This window comes from Cygnus olor, chromosome 1, assembly GCF_009769625.2.
Source record: "Cygnus olor isolate bCygOlo1 chromosome 1, bCygOlo1.pri.v2, whole genome shotgun sequence".
Taxonomy (NCBI): Eukaryota; Metazoa; Chordata; class Aves; order Anseriformes; family Anatidae; genus Cygnus; species Cygnus olor.
Window position 1 is genome coordinate 191,912,570 of NC_049169.1, and position 22,179 is coordinate 191,934,748.

Here is a 22,179-nt window from a genome sequence, read left to right on the forward strand (position 1 = left end):
TTTTTTTTTTTTTTAATAAAAATACTTTAAGTTAGACTTGAACTTTCCTGCTGCAAAAAAATGAGAACTAATTTAATTGGGAATGTATCTTTTAGAAGCAGTGCTTTTCTCACATAAATAATTTCAGGAAAGAGCTAATAATTTTTTAGCTGTAAAAGCTCTCTTTACATATAGTTACACTTGCATAAAAATTACTTCTGTTAATTTAAATCCCTGCCCAAGCAGGGACACCCAGAGCAGGCTGCCCAGGACCACGTCCAGGCAGCTTTTGGAGATCCCCAAGGAGGATACCCCACAGCCTCTCTGGGGGTCGCTGAGCAGAGCCTGGCTCCGGCCTCTCTGCACCCTCCCTTCAGGGATTTAGGGACACGGATGAGACCCCCCCCGAGCCTCCTCTTCTCCAGGCTGAGCAGCCCCAGCTCTCCCAGCCTCTCCTCACAGCAGAGATGCTCCAGTGCCTTCATCATCCTGGTGGCCCTGTGTTGGGCTCTCTCCAGTATGTCCAGGACTCTCTGGTACTGGCGGAGCTTTTAACTTTTTAACTATTATTCTAGCAAGTAAAGGAAAAATTGAAAACAATGAGCCAAGGCCTGTGTTCCAGTGATATGCTCACACTTTATAGAAACACTCAATCTAAAGTTACATTTCCTTTCTCCAGTGTTTTTCCACTGAAAGATTTAACATTTCTTGTACCTCTATTTATTAGTCTCTTCTCAATTTATCCAGTAAATATTCCATTACAGCTGTCTTAGCTTTAATCATTAGCAGCTGTCCTACATTACATCACGAAATGCTTTAGAAGGCTATTATTGCTCATAAGTGCCTTAAAAAGTGTCCAAAGGTAAAATAAAATATGAAGATGTTATTTTTCCACCCATAAAAGAAAATTAGCAGTAACAAGAAATGTCAAGATTGATTAGCTTCAGTGAACCACTGAAAAAATCTGCTCTGCTAAAAAGAATAAAAATACTTCTCGAAAAAGGAGAGAAGTCAAAGTAATTTATGTTTTAAATTTCCCACGTTTAAAGGAGGATTGAGAGAGTGAAGTCACAAAAACAATGGTGGCTAATGAAAATGTAACATTTCCTTGGCTTGGCGTAAATGCTGACCTTGAAACCAGACAGAAAGATTACCTGCAGATGTGGTTCATACAACTTTTTTTTATATATATTTATTTATTTATAAGCTTGCCCTGTTAAGCTAATTGTAACACTTGACCAGCCAGGAGCAGAATCTTGACTCAAGTTCAGTCAATCAAAAATACTCAACCTTCAACTCCTACACCATTTTTTTTTTCTATTTCTAAGCAACTACGGGATGCCTGCCTTCCAAATTACTTGCAACATTTGATAACATGCAGTAATGAAGTGTCCCTAAGCTAAATGCTGCCTTAATTTGCATTTGCACATTGCATTTCCAATTTACATCATATTATTCACCTCCTCCATAACAGTATCACATTTTCTTCTCACATTCTCTTGTGTGCTAAAATAAAGTCTCTCTTGCAGACCAAAGGAGTATTTGCTGGAATATCTTTATTCTCAGCTCCTGTCCTCTTTCCCCCACATCCACCTCTTCACTGCAGCACTGACAAACGAGCTAAACCACTGGGAGAAGTACTAGTAATGGTGGACTTCGGATCTTTTTGTGTCTAAGACAAAATGCCTTTTGAAAACAAAATTAAGCAAAATTCAATTTTTGTACTCAATACAAGTGTACCAAATTAAAATAAGAGGGTTATATCTGGGGAGCTCAGACCAGATGACCACTTCTCTTCTACAAAATGTAACTACGTTATCACTAAAGACCTACAGAAAAATTTACATACTATTCAAGTGTCAGGATTCAAAACTGAAGAAGTAAACTTCACACTAATTCTTATTCAAAAATCATCCCATAAGAGGTGGTATAAATCTTCATGAAACATGAGGTTGAGAGACAGAAATCTGCTGACAATATCATACGGGCTTCCCAAAGGAGCAGGCTGGGAAGATGCCTCATGAGTTTGTCATTCCTGTACAACACCATTGCCTTTCAGTTCTCGTCCCATCTCAGCCCTCTCCCTTCAATCCCCCCCCTTGACATCAGCCTCAATTGCTCGTCACAGCTATTTGGGGAGCTTTTTTTTCTTTGCCTCCTTTTTCTACAGCTGAAAGTAAACCGAACAGCTGCACTTCCTAGAAACGCCCATTCAAAATTTGTGTCCTAAAGCTGGAAATAACATGAACGTTTCTTTCAGCCCACAAATCAAAATACATTTTGCATCAATGCTCACTGACCTAACACAATACCTTCTCGACAGCAATTCTTCAGCTCTGCTACAGGTCAGTATTTTCTTGTTACCACGTCATTCTGACACGGAGCGTACATATAAATAAATTCCCAAGAGCATATTCGTTTTTTAAAAGCTTCAGCTTTTTGTAACTACATAAAACCTAGAAGACAAACAATAACTTATTTACGCTTTTCAGGCCGGGGAACCTATGGGCACAAAAGGTAGAAAAAGCAAAAGTTCACAGAGACTTATTCTTTCACAGAGATGCTATAATTCTAGGTCAACATCCAATTCCCAAAATACATGAGCAAATTAAGGAATTACACATTCCTACAAGCCCAAAATGGTGAACCTCTGTGGCTGGAGTATACCACAATCCAGCTGCACATGCACTTACTAGGTCTGTAAGCAGCTGTATATGAAGAATCCCTTGGCTTTCAGTATATACTAACGTAAACAAACCCCAGATAGAAAGGCTTAAAACAATTGTTAATACCCGTTTCAGGATTATCAGCTCGTTCTTCTATCTCCCTTTGTTAAGATAAAAAGGCTTGGTAGTGACATCAGATTTGTGATCTCACCAAAAAGACCTACTGTCCTGCATTCACGATTTATAAAACACCAAATTGAAAACCACCACCCAGAAGTACAGACCAATAAAACTCAGACCAGTAACATATATGTAAAGGAAGAGTGATTACTGTAAAAATAGTATTTCTCCAAAATCACAGGGCAGATGCATAATTTCTCCACCAAGGCAGCAAAAGATCTACTGCAACAGAAACACGTTGTGTCCTTTTATGCTCTGCAAGACACAGCCCTTGCATTGTGAACCTGAAGGAAAGCTGCCACAGCAAGGCTGGCGTTTTGAGGACACTCTCAGCTGTGAGCCAGAGATAAGGAGGCATCACTGTAAGCAAAACAGCAGCTAATGTTAATTTTGCTCAATGCAGAGGAGATCATGGAAACAAGAAAAGCCGCTGGTCTTTCACCGACATCTCCCTAAAAAGCCAAAAAGGACAAGAGATATTTGCACTTGCTTAGAGAGTCAAGCTCTTGTTTTCTGTTCCCAGCTTGCTCATAGCAAGATCAGCATGGCACAAGTGTCTCAGAACTATCTTATACTCCTCTTTCACATTGATACGAGACATTTAACCACAACTGGCACATGTTGCCCAGAGAAGCTGTGGGTGCCCCATCCCTGGAGGTGCTCAAGGCCAGGCTGGATGGGGCTTTGGGCAACCTGGTCTGGTGGGAGGTGTCCCTGCCCATGGCGGGGGGTTGGAACTGGGTGATCTTTACGGTCCCTTCCAATCCAAACCAGTCTATGGTTCTGTAACAATAACAGTGAGACGGGCTTTTCTTCTCCAGCCTTCTTCCTGCCAGCTGCAGTCCCTCTACAGGAAGCACGCTCAACCCCACCAAAGAAAAAAAAAAACTTAAAACAGAATTTTAAATAATACTTTGTGGTCCTGATCAAGTAAGAGGCAGATCCGAGAGAAATTATATCATCATTTAGCTCCTCAAAAAGCTACTTTTGTCATTTTGTTTTCCCGTGGGTTTCCCCACTCAGAGACACCACCACTTTATCCCATCTACTTGATTTTTTGGGAGATTTACTAATGCACCCCCTCAATTTTCTTCATGTGTGCTTGCCAGACCTCTCACTGCTGGAGCACCACCCTTTTTACTTCACGGGCACCTTCCGGAGCGCACAGGGCTGCGAGGAGCAGGCAGGGCAGTCTGCCTCAACTGGTGAGCACCGTAAAGATGGAGGTTTCCTGCTGGAGGATTAAACAAACATACAGCTTGAGCAAAGAGAATAACAACCCTGCACTGAAGTAAGCTGAGAGCTACCACAAGAGAAACATGGTTTAGATAATGAAGGACGGGATGCCACAAAGACTTCCCCAGACGGGATGCTACCAGGCTGGTCCATAGCTCACTTATTTTTGACACAAATAAGGCCAGCAGCTGTCGTCCTAATTGTTTTATTTTCTCAGAAAACAAGCTCCTTTAACAGATCTTTTTCCCCAGGGGCAGTAGCTGTTTCTTTACCTGAGATGGAGAGCAAAGAGCCCAGCCTGCAGCAGGCAGGAGGCTCCCTCCCAGCTGGTGCCACCTCCACCACTTCACAGCTGGGATAAACCAAAAGCTCACGGAAACATGATGTCACTAAGCAGTTTGTCTGTGATTACTGTCCTTTTTCCCAATGAGTCAGCAGGTCAGAATTTGGAAACCGTGTACTACACATTTTCCTTTTTAAAATACCAATTACACTACAATTTGCATGTTAGTAATACCGTAACAAATTTCTCTGAGACTCATTTTGGCTAACAGCTCATGAATCTTCACCAAAATCATGATTTTTTTGTCATAATTGTCAAATTATTCCACCTAAAAATTATACCATACAGATAAGAATTCAGAAATCTGCCCGAAAATATTGTTGAAAATGTGAATGAGTAGTTCGTTGAGAGGCTTAAAGTAGCAGATGTCTGCATCGCAGAAGATGTCCACATAAACAATTGAAGAATTATTCTCATAACTTCAACTACACGCTGTGCTGACAGCAGTCGGGAGAGTCCGGATAAGTATTTGTTAGTTGGTCTGCTTTATTACTATTTCAGGAAGCCGCATTTCCTTTGAAAATTAGTGCTGTATAATTTCTGGTGGCATTTCAGAGTATTAGCACTCAACTTTTCGAAAACCGCTCATCCAAAAACTATGTCATAGTTATAAATACTTCCAGTGCCATCACCCAGCAAGCATTCCGGCACTAGAGATCTTAAAGGAAATCGCTGCATTTTAGAATTTACAAATCCTATGGATTCGGAGAATATTGATTAAAACAAAGCAGTTTTAAAGCAGAGTATATGGCTCACTCATCCTCATCTATGAAACGATTACAGTATATTAAACAAGGCTATAAATCAGTCATTAAGCACACCAAAACTGAGGGTATTGCTGCAGGCTTGAGTAACCTACTAGAAGTATTTAACAAATTATATTTTAACAAATCATTTTAAATTATACAATACCCTCGTATCTTTTGAGATACAAGACCATGTACCTCAGTCACCTCGGGTCTGTCCCATCAAAAGACAAAGTGTGCCTCACTGCAACCTGAATTTGCACCACATTCTGCACCGTGAGCATGTGAGCAATATGCTAGACTGCTAACATCACTCTGCACTTCAGGAAGCATCAACCCACCAGAAACACATTCTCTAAAGGAGAGACTCAAGACACGCATGCTTAAACACAAGTATCACTGTCCTCTGGTGCAAGTTAACCACAGGAACACTTTGCAAAATAGCTGCCTCTTGCTAGGACAACAAGCTCTGTGACACTGCAGCAGGTTCAGCACAGCGGAGACGACTTGGGAGGCTGCTTCAGATGGCATATGGAGTTAAGGATTTTTTTAACCCACAGCTCTAGGAACTAAAATAAAAAGGCTGCACTGCTTAGCTCAGGAGTCTGCTTCACTAGCTAGTAATTTTGTGAACAGCATTTCCTCTAGGAGATGAGCAGCACGCTCCTGGAAAAGCTGCTGACTTACGAGCAACTCGCCTCAAAACTGGGGGAACCTCTCTTGGCTCAAAGGAGAAGGTGCTTCTCAAAGAGCTGTGACTGAAAGCCTGAAAGCAAGTCCCTGACAGGTGTGGCATCTTTCTTAATCACAAAAGGTCCTCAAGGTGCACTGTAGACATCAAAACTAGCACAGCCCACAAGGGTTCAAAAGCACTTTCCAATGTAAAGCTTTTCACAGAAGCAACACCTTGCACATCAGAATTGGGTACCCTGTAGCCTATGATACAGAAAGCTATGATACAGGCAGATTTTAAATAAAATTCCTAAATGATCCTTTCTATCCAGATTTGAAACATGATTAAAAACATTTAGGATGACCATTTTATGCTGCACCCACAGTTTAAGAGACATAGAGCAGCCATTTATTTGAAGTATATAGCTCACCTGTAACTCAGAGACAGAATTTTAATCCTACAGATTTTCCAATCTTCCTAAACATCACAGGGATTGACACAAATACCTGGAACGCTGCCTCAAAGGTGCAAGAAACAATTACAGTGAATTCTCCATACACTTCAGAAGTTTTCAGGAAGTCTCTAAAAAAAACTAATTGAAATAGAAATCAATAGAGAAAAACCTAAAGATGCATTTGGAGCAGACACAAGAGCTGCCAATGCAACTAAACCTGAAAGAACAATGAAGAAACATTAAAGCCATTTTAAAATAATAAGTGATTTATGGATCTGGAGTCTAAAACAGATTATGGGTTCTCACAAAGGACTGCCTCAAAAGCCTCTGTTAAACACTTTAAACTAAAAGAAGCTCATGAACGCTCTACTCAAAAATAATGATGACAGGGAAAAATCTCAAGAGCAAAAACTGTCCAAGAAGGGAAAGAAATATTTTTGCTGAACACCGTGCCTGGGTCTAGCACTGTCTCAATGCACAGCTTCCAGAAGCACCATTGAACAACAAGATTTTTTAAAATTACAGGGAATATAATATAACTGGGCATCGCAGCTTTTCTTAAAAAACAAGTTTCAGCTGTACTTAAGCTATTGAAATTGCACAGAAATAAATTGTGATTTCATTTAAATTTCCATCCACTTTGTAGGACACATTCAGCGCTCGCTGCTCGGCATCAGGAGGCTCAAGGTTCTGTCAGCAGGTTTCATTTCCATTCACAGCCGACAGAAGTTATTTTTTCATAACACTGCCTTCTTGAAGCATCCAAATGTAGGCCTACCTCACTTGTGTGTGAATGTTTTGTGCTTCTTATAAATCATTACTTGCTATAATTCAACTTGAGGTACACAAGCACAGCATTACTAGGCTAGGAACATAAGGCCCATTCTGTAGGAAGGAGAATTTATGGTATATAATGCATCACGGTATTGACTTTTATTTAACTTAAAAATAAATAACCTCTGTATTTCCTCTGCTATAGTGCTAGCTTCGCAACATGCCTCCAAGGAATAATGTGCCTTTTATAGCTAGCAGGTTGCCTGGGAGCAGGTTTGTTCTCTTGGACACCACACACTGCTACAGGAGGAGCAAAGACGGGCATCCGTAAGGGAACCAGCACTGCTTCCAGAGTCAGCCAGCTTCAGCCCTTGCCTCTTGCCTCCTTTGAGTGTCTTCTACCTTGTCATCCCCTGAAAAGCACCAAGGAGACCAAGTCATATGTTTAACATGAATTAATATGTAAGAATAAGAGGTAGTAAGAGCTGATAAGAGGAAGGAGAAGATGCTTCACATAGATTTTGACCAACCTTATGTTTATATACTGTTTTTTCTATCTCACAGCATGGAACAGAAAGAGAGAAATCCCATTCAGAAGGGAAAGCCGATATAAGAGAAGCAATCGAGATGAATCACAACTCTGAAAAGTAATTTTGATTTATCTGTATGGTAATAGGCTTTCTTTTCAACATCACAGGAGAAAATTCAAGAGGACTATGTCCTCACTTCGGTGCACATTAAACGATGTTTCCTTGATACGCTCTGTGTAAAGCCCACATTACGACAGCTATTACTGTCTGCTTGTTGGTATAGACCCCTCCATCATCTCTAGCGAGAGAGACCTACCCTTGTCTGTTCGTTCCTGCTTCCATAAGTTACCATGTTTGTGTGTCTGAGAACTGTAAGAAAATTTCATTTCAGATAACATTACTGGATTATAAAACAAGCCAACTAGCTGAGACAGAATCATAAAAAAAAAATCCCTCCAAAGCCACAGCATTCAAACTGAAAGCTTTGTGAGTGTACAGACTAACTCCAAGGAAGCTGCAAGTATTATTTAAGGCAACCCTCTGTCCATAGGCTTACACTTCTACCATCTTCCGAGCAGGCGGTACCTCACTAGAAAAGCTTTACGAGTCTATAAATCAAAGGATGGGAGAGCAGGAAGGGAGTCACGGCAATCCTAAGAACTCAATAATTTAACATTCTCTATCCTAAAAAAGAAAATTCACTAGCAGAAAACACGTCTGATAGTATTCAACGTCTGACAAGATGACTAAAATAAAGTATAAACAAAAACAAGAAAAAAAAATACTGTAGGCTTAATCTTAGTTCTCCAATAAATAATGTTTTACGTGTAAGTACAGCCTTTGCGTTTGAAAATGCAACAACCAATTTCATCAAAGTAGCATTAAAAGCAGCTTGTAACCTGGGATTATTTAAAGTCCTTGCAACATCTATACTGCTAATATTGTTAGATGCACTTTAAGCGAATAATTTACATAATGTTAATATAACAACTAAATAATACTGTGCATCTGCCAATTGATATTGGCAGTTCTGCTTGTCACCTTTTTATGCACAAAAACATCGTACTTCTAAATAAATCCCATGAGTTACATCAACCAGCTAAAAATCATGACATATTTAAGTAAAATTCATAAACAGAGCAGCTAGTGAGTACCTCTGGAGCTCAGAAATTCATAACAACGTTGTAATATGTGCCAGGGTGAAAAGTCCACATTAGTCAAGGTTTCAATTTTTTTTTATGTGGCAGTGCTAAAAGAAATGTTTTCTTTATATTTGTTATCACAAAAACACAGAGAACAATATATATACAACAAAGACACACTAAGAAAGGGAAAGCATGCAATCGTTCTGGAAGCGGCGTCATTAACCGAGCTAACATTGGATATGTGTCACTTCCCATCACAGCGTAACTTTCACTGTCAGGTTAGGCACCACAGACATTCAACAAAAGCAAGATATTCCAAGGAAGTCACACACATCCCCTTCCACTCCATCAGCATAAATAAATCCTGCTCTGCACTACAGCCCCACGGAACACGAGGCGGTGCTGCACCTCCTTGTGCTCTTCCTGAGGCTGGAGAGGCTTGGAAAGACACGAGGATGAGGAAGGGCTGGTGACCCTAAAAACAGCTCTTTAAAAACTGAAACCAAATGTAAGGTTTCCCCTGAAACTGAAGTGCTGAAGCTCAAGAATAGCAGCGGGACTGGTTTGCTGTCAACAAGCAGCATAATACAAGAACACTGGAATTGCAAAATCAATCACATGCATTAGAAGTATAAAGGCAAATTTAATTCAACCTTTCTAGGCATATTCATGATCTCCCAATCAGATGATCACATACTAGCTTTTCCACAAGACTCTCATTTTTTTTTAGCACACAGAATAGATTTTTTTCAGAACTAAATGATCTAGCCAAGAGCATACTTCATTTTCAGACTCCCAGACCCTCTGCAGCATTTGATACTGCTAATTAACACACTGCCTCATCCCAGAAATGCAGCAAGGATCCCGTACGCTGAAGTCAAACTGTTTTCTGAGTCCTTGCTGGAAAGACATTCCAACATGGAGCAACAGGAAAACTGCCCTTGGACTGCTCGGCGCCTTTTTCTTGCACCCCAGAGGAATCGGCTCTAATTCCTTAGATGTCAGCTACATGCGTTCGGTAGGATCTACCACAACACAGCATTAATCACCTCAAAACTTTTATCCGGAAAGTAAACAGATGGGGAAAAAATATAAGTAGCGTTGCAAGTTAACAATTCATTTTTAACATGCATAAAACGTGGTGTCAGGGTATATATATGAAATAACAAAGATGCGCAATGACCGCATCTTTCAACATAATTTCTGTCATGTGTATTTGTATGCTAAAACATTAAAAGACAGCATACGGTTAGTGATATAAGCCTTTACTCTCTTATTCCTACCGAAAATAGAAACCATAAGTTTAAAGCATTCCACAATTTATCAACAATTTTCACAGTAACTAAGGCAATAAACACCACACTCCCATATGCAGTGATTAGTTTCCACAGCTAGGCACAGCACGCCCCGCGTTTCTGCTTTCTAAAAATTATATATTGCACTGTCATTGGCATTTCTGTAGGAGATTATTCAAATTATATTTCAATTCTTAACGATACAGATCTTGAAATTTAATTTTTCTTCACAGCTGCTTAGAGTATTGTGCCCCCATGAACAAGTGGATTCAGGTAGTACGAGCTCTTCCACACTTGTATAGCAAGTATGAAACATTAACAACACTAAATCACAGAAAAGAATTTCCAGCTTGCCTAACCTATAAATGTTTAATGCTAGAAAATTGTTAAAAGGTTACCCAGTGAGGTTCCAAAGCACTTGTTAAATACTAATATTTTTCGTTAAAAAATTTTCATTCTTTTACATCAAAGGTTTGTGGTGGTTTTTTGTTGGTGTTGGTTGGTTGTTTTTTGTTTGTTTGTTTTGTTTTTCACTATTTTCTGAGCAGAACTTCCGAACCACTTTCCAACATACAAATTCAACATAAAGCTGTCTGTGTATTTCAGCATGGAAAATTGTGGAAGTGATAGGAAAGCTGAGACAGGAGCATTCTTTAAGGCAGAAATCTTTCATTCTACTTTTTGTTTTTAAAACTGCAGTTCCTTTACCACTGAAATAAACTGAAATTTATTAATAATTATAAGCTACTGCCATGTCCAGGTACTGCCACTCAGCTCTGCCAAGTACTAGCACCTAGCCAGCCACGGGCTGCGCAGGGGCAGGATGATTCAGGTTTAGAGTAAGAGGAACAGAAATGCAATCCCTGGAGCACCCTTCATCCACTTCCCACACCTATCCTCCTCCCGTGCTTCTGGCAAGAGATGGGAACCTGTGACAACCTCCTCGAGGAAGAGGAGAGAATGCGGGCGGGGGTTAAGTTACTGAGCAACTGCTCAGCTGCGACAAAGTTGGCTGACGGAACTATTTTATACACATTGCTAAATACTAGCGGAAAGATGCTGCTTATAAATGCAGCCAGTGGGCTGATAAGCATAAGTTCATGACAAGTGCCCTGTGCTGTTAAATAACAGCACAGAAAAAGATTTAAAATACCGGTTGGAAAAATACATACATCGCTTAACAGGAGGCTCCCCTCGCATGCAAGTAAGTTAAGAAAACCATCTTGCTGAAGCAGATGGCTATTTCACTTGGATCTCTTTACTACAGATAAATAGTTGCTAGATAGGGCAAAGGACACACAAAAAATTCACAATATGCACTTACCAAATCTGCTTTATGGGGGGGGAAGGGATGGGACTTACTATAACACTGCATTTAAAGATTAAAGGAAAGCAACATTGGAATACTGAGTACGGAGCGCAGAGCAACCCTCAATTACAAAGCTACTGACTAAGGAAATGAAAGATCTACGTGAATGAATACTTTTAATACACCTTTATACCTATGTTTTAGAAGAAGTGCTTGTCCACTTGCTCTCCGGTATTGGATGAATTCCTAACAGCAAAGGTAGGTCTTGTTGAAAGTAAAAATCTTGGTTTTAAGCTATTTAACATGAACAGTTTGGATCTTTAGGTTAATGTAAAGATCATTTGTTACAATTTGTGTTAGGAAACAGCTCATCATCTACCGCAGTTTGGTTCCCAGTGTCATAAACTGTGTAACATCATCAAAATTAGGACTAAAAGTTGCAGCTACTTTAGGAAAGTACAAGCAAAGTAGTAAAAAGAACTAAAACTGTCAAAAATTCCCAGGTATTCAAGTCATGTTATTCATAAATTAAAAACTACTCCAAGAACATATTTTATGTGAATAAAATTACTTACTTAACGTTAATAACACAAAATGATAAAAGCATAAGTCACACCACCACTTATCTCCTGGGAGCAATTCTGACCTCTGATACACTTCAGCAATGCATCTTACTTCAAGCGAGTATACTGCTAAAGAGCGGAATTTTCTCCTCATTCTTACTTGGAGTTTGTCCAAAATAAAATCATCAAGATTCGTAAGCCTTACTGTAAGGTGTACTTACCTGTGCTGGACCATCTTTAGCTTCCACACCAAAAACATTCCGTCGTTTCACTGTCAGCAAATCAAGATCTTTAGTATCATCGTCGTCATCTTCGAAGAACTGCATGGAGTCTGTGTTTGGAGCCCTGCTTGATAATGCAGCTTCTTTTTCCTCGTCCTCAGATACTTCTTCTGATCCATCCTCAGACTCATCACTCTCCTCAGGACCTTCACTGGAAGGGGGGTGTTCTTCTGTTTCTTTCCTTCCTTCCTCTTCCTTTGCTTTGTTAGCAGATACCTTTCCACTGAAATTAGTTCTGCATTTCTCCACTCCTTCCTTGTTTATTGAGATGGTATTTTTGTTCTGCTCTTTCTCCGTTAAGGGATTTGTCTTATCAGCCGATTCATTCGCAGATAACTGTTTCTGAACTTTTTGAAGAAATCTCACACGAGGTGCCATTGCAAGACCAAGTGATCTAATGCATGGAATTAAACAAACACATTAATCTGAAAAGCATATACCCAAAATTTGACTAAATTAGAAGCCTTCATCAAAGGCTCAAGTGCTTCAATTTTAATTTTGGTAATTTACATTGACACATTTTCACCAATATATTCACAAAACAGTATGTGGCACACAACAGGACACTCTAGATTGTACAATATAAGTGAACACTGGGAGAGGAATGAAGATTAAAAAATTGATAAAACAGTCAAGAACAATTACAGAACTTCCCAGGAAAGGAATCAAACAAAGAACCTGAAAAGTTATAGAAAAGGATAAGTTAAATATGATCTATAATAAATACAGTGGAAGAAACACCAATGTAATTTGGTATGAAGATGCATGGACATCATGTCAAGGACTAAGATAGTACTGATATCTGTCAGTGTCCTTCACTGCTAGAAAGCAGTGCTTATCAAGTCAGTTAAGAAAGCAATAGAAGATAAGCTTAGACCAAGCTGTGTACAAACAACCTCCTTATTATATAACTTCTCAAAGAAACTTCAGGATTTGGGGTCATTACTGTCTCTTTTCTATAATATATTCCAAACTGAGAATAATTTGAGAAACACATTCTACTACTGCTGAAAGTTTCCTCATGTTCTTAGATTTGACAGTATCTTTAAAACTTATTTCTTAATCATTTTCCAAATCTAGAGTTCAGTCATACTAAAAAAAAAAAAATGAATATATAAATGAGCATTTCTTTGCATCAACTAGAAAAGGCAATATATTAGATGCCACTCAGACCAGACCACAATCCTACTTGCACTGTAGTTACAGCTGTTCTTCCTTCAACCTTAGTGCTAGAATTCGCACATGCTTCCATAATACGAAATTTGGAAGATTTTCTCATGAAGACAGAGAGCAGGTAAGTTATTTGTTGTGATTTAATAAATTCTAACACAGAACATTAAAAACATACTAACACTACAATATAGTCCTCAGACTTAAGACAGCCTTAAAATGCCAGCAGAAATTCAGCTGACAAACTGAAAAACAATTCTTTGGTATGAAATGCAGTAACTACTCGAGAACAAGCTCTACAGAAAATGTTTTAAATCAACTTCTGAAAGCAATGCTGAAACCAAATACTTATTTTGCTACTATAAGTGAAAGCACAGTTGACAATTCTATCAACTGACAGAAAATGAAGTGGCCAGACATCATCGTTCCCTAAAACTCATCAGTGAATGTGTTAAAGGAGCTGAATAAAACATCCACAATGCTCAGGATGCTCAGGTACATCCTCCAATTCAAAGCAGGTTGACAATAATTTTCCGGAAATAATTTGAAAAAGTAAAACTCCAAAGGTGTTCAGAAAGAATACTTCATGACTTTAAGAGGAATACTGCTTTTATTTCCTATTGAATAAGGAAAATTAAACATAAGTAAACATTTTAGAAAATGAATTCAAAGAAATAGCATAGACTAAAAGTAATGCCTCTTCTGAGTTCTGATAATCTCTGCTTCTATGAAGATCTTGAGTATGTTTGTATTAACACAGTATCTTAAAAATCCCTCTATTTCAATTGTGTGAAAACACGGGCACCTCAACTCTCTGAATGATGGTATCTTAAATATTAAGCAAAATCTGTTCTTCTACAGAACAAATTAAACAGGAACTGAAACACCAGTACAATCTTTTATTTTTTAACCGTCACAAGACTGCCTAACTTGCAGCCAGAAGATTTCCAGTCCTTTTTTAAATGCGAGCCAGTTGTAAAGTTTCTGTGGTCATTTCTGCAGGAGAATTGCTACACAACAATTTTTTACAGAAGTTAGTTCTTCATTCTAGTGTTGCAAGTTGCTACATTAACTAAATATAAGACATTGTTAAACTTACTCAGAATGATTTGAACACACAAAAACACAGCACAGTGATTTCCATCACTGTAGAACTGGAAATGATATAAAATAGCCTGAGAAAGGTTAAATACTTCAGAAGCAACTTCAAGAGACGAAATGTGTATTATTAACCTTGCAATATATGCTATGTGCTCTCAGTACCTGAGCCACCCTGACACCTGCTCAAAAACACAGCAGAGAACAAGCAACAGTGGTTTCTAGAGTGCATTAAAGACCATTTTTTCAACTTGGCTGGACTAACCAACCATGAGAGGCACTCCACTGCAACGCTATTTAATGCATATGCAAGCACTTCTGAGGTAAGTGAAGGTCGATAGCAGGCTTGGCTGCACTGTGAGAAAAGATAGTTTAAGATCCTAGCAGAAACGAGGGTGATGAGTAAGAGAACCCTGGGATTTAGGAGAGGAGACTGCAGCTTGCTCAGGGGACGGTACAGCAGGACCCAAAAGCTCAGAAGCTCCCAGAAGCTGTTGCAGAAAGCTCAAAAAGAGATGGCTGGGTCTCACAGGTGGTTGAAGGGGAGTGATGTGAAAAATGCCCAGACTCCACAGATCGTTGGAGAGGACACTGGGGTCTGTATGTGTAATACTGTGTAAGGCTGAGATTAACTAGGTAACAGAATGCAAAATACTAAGTCAGGTTACAGGTGTACCAAAACTGGAACCAACTTGGAAAAAGCAGTTAGGGATAGGCCATTGATTTGGACGGAGGTTGGAGTCTAGAAAAGAAACCACGATGGCAGCAAAATGGAAGGCCAGGAAGAGGCTGGAGCATCTCTCCTATGTAGGAAGGCTGAGAGAGCTGGGGCTGTTCAGCCTACAGAAGAGAAGGCTCTGGGGGGACCTCATTGCAACCTTTCAGTACTTGAAGGGGACTTATAAAAAGGATGGGGAACAACTCTTTGCTCAATTGGATGATGACAGGACGAGGGGGAATGGTTTTGAACTAAAAGAGGAGAGGTTTAGATTAGAGATTAGGAGGAAGTTCTTCACTCTGAGGGTGGGAAGGCCCTGGCACAGGTTGCCCAGAGAAGCTGTGGATGCCCCATCCCTGGAGGTGTTCAAGGCCAGGCTGGATGGGGCTTTGGGCAACCTGGTCTGGTGGGAGGTGTCCCTGCCCATGGCAGGGGGGTTGGAACCAAATGCTCTATGAGGTCCCTTCCAACCCAAGCCATTCTATGATCCCATGAAGCAGCCAAAGGATGAGATGTACAAGCCCATGGCTGGCACTGCCTGGGGAACGTATTGGGCAGCCCTGAGCTTGCTGACAGCAGCAGAAGCAGGACAACAAACCAAACCTTCTGTCCTGACCATGCCGTAAGGGCCAGGCCTACATTTGCAGTGCAGTGGGTGCTTTCTCTGGTCAGCGACAGGACAGACAGATGTGGACAGATGGATCATGCATCCTGGTATCACCTGTTTCAGGTCTGACAGCACCCGCAGCTACCTACTGCTGTGTACCATTGATCTGTAAGCAACACTGGTAAAATTAGCTGGTACTGTGTTGTGTGTAACAGACATTTCCCACACAATTTGGCTTCGATCTGCTTTCTTTATTCTCTGCGTACCTGTACAGGGATAAACAGAGAAAAATACGCTGCATTCCTCCTAGAAGACATGAGGAAAAAATTACCTCCCTTAGCAGCCCCATAGAGCACTGACTAGCCTAAGTCCAGCAGACTGCCTGTTAAAATATACCCCCTGGAGACTGAAATATGTGTTAGCATTTAACAAAATAAGATGCCTGAGAAGTAAAATATTTAGATTCCCTGCCTCCTCTTTACCTTGTCTAGTACCCAGGAGGACAGAATAAGTAATTATTCCTTTTCACCCTGTTATTTGGTTACATTTGCTTGTATTTTCAATGCTGTTTTTTGCAACAAAAAGACAAATTTCTCTTTTATGCATATGTGGAAGAGATTCTCCTTCAGGAAACCTAAAGGCTGGTTATGTTCACAACAGGCCTATGCAGGTCTTCTTCCAGCAAATTATTCTGGGCAACAATTTGTAATGAGAGGACACTGAACAGAATACTAATGTACCACAGCTCAAAGATGATAAATCTCTAGAATAAATATGTATATGTATACACATACACACACACAGAAGAGACCACTGCTTTCTGCAGAGACTCAATCAGCAGCATTGAAGAGTATCTCAGTGCACAGACAGGCCAGGCAAGAGAGCAATAGAGACGACGGGCAACAGCCAGGCAGACTGAAATGCAAACCTGACAGAGGCATCGAGCAGCCTGTTTTCTCTATAGGATTTTAAGTGGAGTAACATCTATCAAGGTAGCAGTAAATCTCTGAAGAAAGGCTGAAATACTTTCAGGAGAATCCATAAAGAAGGTAAAAAGGAAGAAAGGACACTTATTCCAGCTTTTGACACAAGTTTGTGCACAGACCGCAAACCAGAGCTGCTTCTGAATGCAGAATTTAAACACCCAACTTCCAGGGCCTTTCAGACAAATTGAGCTGACTTATCCACTGTATCAATGTGGTACGTGCACTGAATTGAAAGGCAGGGGACTGCAGGGTGTATGTTGGTAGACTATCCGTCTGGAGAGAGGGGAAGAAGAATGCCAACAGAAACTGTTCATTCAGAAGAGAACCTCCAAATTATCTTCCAGATTTATTATCTTCTGACTTTTTGATTACGCTTCCATATATTTCATAGTCTTGACTAAGTCTATGCTACTCTATCCAAAAACTGTCCACTTTCTCCCATTTTAACACAGAAATCAGTAACTTAGCAAAGCTGAAATTAGAATCGTCTTTTATGAAGGACCAAATCCTGGCACAGATGCCTAAGAGGAATTGTAGGCTATTCTGTCTACACAAATATCAGATACTAGATGGCACACTGCACAGAAATCCAGAAAGATGCACTGGGATTCCTAAAATTCGGCACTAACACCATCTGTCAGTAGGTTTGTTAACACACTGGTTAAATTTTTGGGGTCAGCCCTCTAAGTTCTGATCAGCATAGAGTAAGACCTATGCTAAGGTTTTAAAGATGCTGCAAACTACACACAGGTCAAGGGGCAAGCAATAGTTGTAGAGAAACTGTTGAAGTTTTTGCTAGCTCTCTTAAAAACCTCAGTCCACAAAGCATCTTTTATAACAGTTGTGTTACCTTTAAAAACATAATCATGTTAATTGAAGCAGAGCACAGGAAGACCAGGTGTTCTACAGTCTAGTAATTTGTCACATTTTAGTTCATTATGCTACGTGCTGACAATTTTGAGGACTTAAGTCTTCTCTGTATGAAATTCCAGAGACACGTAAAATTAATTTATCATGCATCTTTGAGCACCTTCCTGCTCCCTTCTGACTACCCTATGTCCCCTGAAATTGTTCTAAAGCTTCACATTTTAAAACAATCTCAGACGGTTGTCATCTTTAAAGTCAACCTGTTAGAATTAATTTCCCTCCCCTAGAAAATGTGGAAAAGATCACATATATGTACAAAAACAGACATGGTAAAATGGATGCTACTCATACCAGTGCAGACAAGTTAACATCTCTACCAAGCCCAGAGCATCTTTTGAAAAGTAATTTACATCCAGGGAACAATGTCCCTTTCACACTCAAAATACGACTGCAAAATAATATTTTTACATAATCCAAATTCTTTCTAAATACTACAGTAAACAAGTCAGCTTTTAGCTATGAGGTTAGAGGGTAAACCTGAACAAGAATTATATTGTTCTCTATCCTTTTACTTAACAATTTCTGTCTTTTATTGTATCTTCGGCTGTAAGAATTATTTCTGTTTGTAGAGGTATACTGTTTTTACACATAATTTCTATTTAAAATGTCTTTTAAAATATGCAAAAGCACAGCGTAAACATGAAACTGTAAATATAAGAAACTTTACAAATCTATATGTTAACAGTCAAAAAAAGCTTTTTAAAGCTATTGTACACCACAAAACTACTTGTTATATACTTTTCACTTTCCATATTATGTTTTTTGTCATACTTACAGAGCATATTCTGCTAGAGGCAATTTGAAAACATCAAATACTTCCTTATTCTTCATCAAGTAAACGGAACGCAAGTAGGATACAAAACACTGAAAGGAAAATAAAAAGTATTTTAAAAAAACTATATATTTACCAACACATGAAATAAACATTATATTGTTGTTCTAAATACAAATAGATTTCCACTATAAGCTGGTCTGAAGCTAATTTCAAAGTGAAATTCTTTTACCCACTACTGATAACCCAAAATTTAACAGTACTACAGAAGTGATACTACAAATATTCAGGTATTTCATTAAAGCACATTAATTGGCTTAATTTGCCACTAGAATGTCATATTTTCACTAGAAAGTAAACATGGCAAATTAGTCAAAAAGGAAACACCACTGATGTTTTTCCCTCCCAGATTTTCTAGATGCTGTTACACTATTCTGACACCTGAATCACATGGAAGCAAGAAGAGACTGACTGTGTTGCTATCAATCTGAGGTGTCTCGACTTAATTGCAGCCCCTGGCGAACAGAAAGTGATTCAACTCAATGTAGCTGTCTTTCACTGTAGCCTAGGATAATTCATATTACCTTGCTTTTGCCACCAGCTAATCATACACATGCAGTCAATGAATGCAGCTCAGCTGACCAACATCAATTCGCTGCACAACATTCACTAATATGAGTCCAAGCTTGAAATTTTAATTAATCCCTGACATTCACCAGGAAAACTGGAACCAATCTGTAACAGAACAACTTAATCTTGTGTTATATTTTTCCTCCACCCTTCTCAAAAGGGCAGATTCTTATTATTCCTTTATTATTCAGCTTCTCATCGTTTTTTATTTAGTATATTTCTGCCTATCATCAGTTCATTTCTTAAAATTAGTATTCTATCACCACTGACAGTACTAGATAGCTCTATTTACAGCTTACTCCTATTCAAACTGAAAAAAAAAAGAGAAAAAATACTAAATTGCTTCGTAAAATTTCACAGCACTTTTTTGCTGCAAATGTAGGTGATGTTCTGATAGGTTAACATTCATTAGTCAGTAAATTGTATTGTTTATTCCAAAGCAGTATTCTGTTGTTTTTGTTTTGGGACACCAGTTTAAAGAATTGAAGTCAGCCATCTATTGCTTTTCTTACGCATTAACAGAATTTTGGGATGGCCTTTTGCAGTCAGACACACAATACTACAATTTCTTCAACCCAAAATACCCAATCTAAAAAGCAATTCTTTAAATCTGTTAATTGAGAACTCAGAATAGTTCGTATCACTAGTATAAGTATTTGCTGGTAATCTTAATCTGATCTCCCAATAAATATTGCCGTAAAATAACAGACAAATACCCATCCATGTGATGCTATCCAGACATACAGAGTATTCAAAGTATCAAAAGAAAGAACAGACTGTCGTTTACCCACTCATGACTTAAGAATTTTGACCCTCATGTATTAGTTAGTAGTTCTGTACATTAAATTTCAATAAAACATATTAAAATACGTTCTGCTCAGCTCCAAAGGTTTGTCTTTCCTTTCCATGGCTGCATGTCACCATCTACTGCCAGAAAAGCTCCAAATTCCTAAGTTAACAAACAGATGCAGGAAAACCACAAGTAAACAAACCCTTCCTACAACATCTGCAGTTGAAAAACTCGTTGAGTTTACCAGTTCTTACGTATACAATGAGTTGTAAAAGTAGCACAGGTTATTCCATTCTGATAGAAAAATCTGCTGAAGATTTTATGATTGCAAAACCATTTCCAACTCTCTAAAAGCTGATGGCAGAACACTTCTGATGCTGGTGTTTGTGACAACTATGTCTTTTATCCCACTTCTAGGAATAATCCAAAAAAGCAGAAAAAAAATTATCTGCGTTTTTAAACTAAATACTTTTGATAATACACTAAATTTGCCTTAGGAGAGTCTTGACTAGTGAAATACCAATACAAAGAAACAAGTCAGTAACAGCAAACATTTATCATCCCCCATTTTAAAAGTTCAACATAAACTGTTCATACAGCACTTGGGGGTGTCTATACAGCAAAACTGAACTATCTAAAATAATAGCAGCAGTGCAGCACAATATACTGCAATATCTTAAGTATCAGAAAAAATCCTTGGACTATCGTTTGCAACCTAACTTCTGATACATGCCAAAACTCCTGCCACCAAGCTTAAACCAGCAGCCAGTTAAGCTACTCTGGTTATATTCAGGTCTATCACAATCACACCCTTGTTCTGCCATGTACAGGCACCTATCAGAGAAAACATTTGTCTCTGTAATTCAAGGAGAATTAGGAAAAAAAAAAAAATCTATTGTTAACCTGAAATAAAGGAGAAGAAAAACAACAGTTGAGGCACCAATCTTCTATGGGGGTTCTTGAAATTCTTAAGAGAAAAACTATTTCCGAAGGTGAAAAGGATGAGACTGTAGATTAAGCACTGCCACAAAGTAATTCTTTCCCTTGGCAAGTTGAAATAAGAACTTGCGTGTAGAGCTAAGAGAAATGCTTTTCAAGCTGCCCAACGCCTTGTTAGAGACATTTTTACTTATTTGCTTTTCCAAATGCTAAGTTTTTTAGGTAACTTTCTGATCTGATTATCTCTTTCAATTAATTTTAGAGGTGGAAGGTTTTAGCATAACCCATTTCAGCTGGTACCAAGACTAAGGTTTGGAATAAAATACTTGTTTTCTCACATTAAATTATTAAATGTTTTACCAAGATACCTGGAAACCTTTAGGAGAAGCCTTAAAAGCTGACAGATCTCATTAACCCATTGCAGTCTAGCAAGCAGTAACAAAATTAATTGACAGAGCCTCTTCCTTCTGTATAGTGCCAGATGGGCAAAAACAAGGTTAAATGAAAACTGCCTTTTCTGGGAACCTGAGAGTTGCACCATCCTTTTTCAAGTTTGTCACAGACAGGATTCAGGCTGGAATTGCTCTACGTTCAAACAAAGAAATGTCCATCTCATTAAGATATGAGGCTTCAAAGATCATTTAGTATTAATATAATGATGATTAAAGTCTTCAGCTGACCTCACTTGCTATTTCAGACACTATGAACACTTCCAACATGAGCTATTCCCCACCCAAAAGCTCTCATCCAAACCAGAAAATTACATATAGCATGGAAGAGAAGTTCTACTTCCAAAGAAGAGAAATGAAGTACAGAAAATAGTAAATGGCTTCTTCAAAACTGTGGCAACTTAATCTGAATTCTGATTTGATTTCAGTGTCTTTACTTCAAGCTCCTTCTAAAATATTGTCAATCCTTTGGGATTTTATTCAATTCTCCTAAGACTTGGTCACTCCTCTGCATACAGACCAGAGAGCTGAGGAAGATAAATTTCATCAGTCTGAACTCTATTCCTTCTCCTTTATCATTTTTTTTATTATTATTATCCACTTCTATTTCTGCTGTTTTGATATCACTTTCTTGTTTTTTTGTTTTTGTTTTTTTTTATAACTGAAAGTTACAAAAAAAAATCACATGAATTAATTTATACCCTTATGGATAATGTTAATGCTGAGCATCAGAAAGACCTTATAGCTCTACCACAGCAGTATCTAGAGGCCCCCAAAATGATTCAGACTAGAAACAGCTATGGCAACAATCTATACTAATTTGCTACATTTGCAGTTTTAATTTATCGATGTGTTTCTTGAATAATTGTTTTAAGCAATAATAAAAAAAAATCAATTTATGTGTTGTTTTGACAGAATT

At 38.7% G+C, this 22,179-nt stretch overlaps 1 protein-coding gene across 1 annotated transcript in view; it reads right to left on the bottom strand.

The window, feature by feature from the left end:
* The window catches only part of DDX10 (DEAD-box helicase 10), a 191,433-nt gene that overhangs the window by 126,776 nt on the left and 42,478 nt on the right, over nucleotides 1–22,179 (bottom strand). Inside the window, exons 12-13 of the mRNA XM_040544089.1 lie at nucleotides 18,456–18,544; nucleotides 12,115–12,568 (exon numbers count right to left, since the gene is read on the bottom strand). Of these exons, the coding sequence (XP_040400023.1) occupies nucleotides 12,115–12,568; nucleotides 18,456–18,544 (543 nt within the window). The remainder of the gene's footprint in view (nucleotides 1–12,114; nucleotides 12,569–18,455; nucleotides 18,545–22,179) is intronic.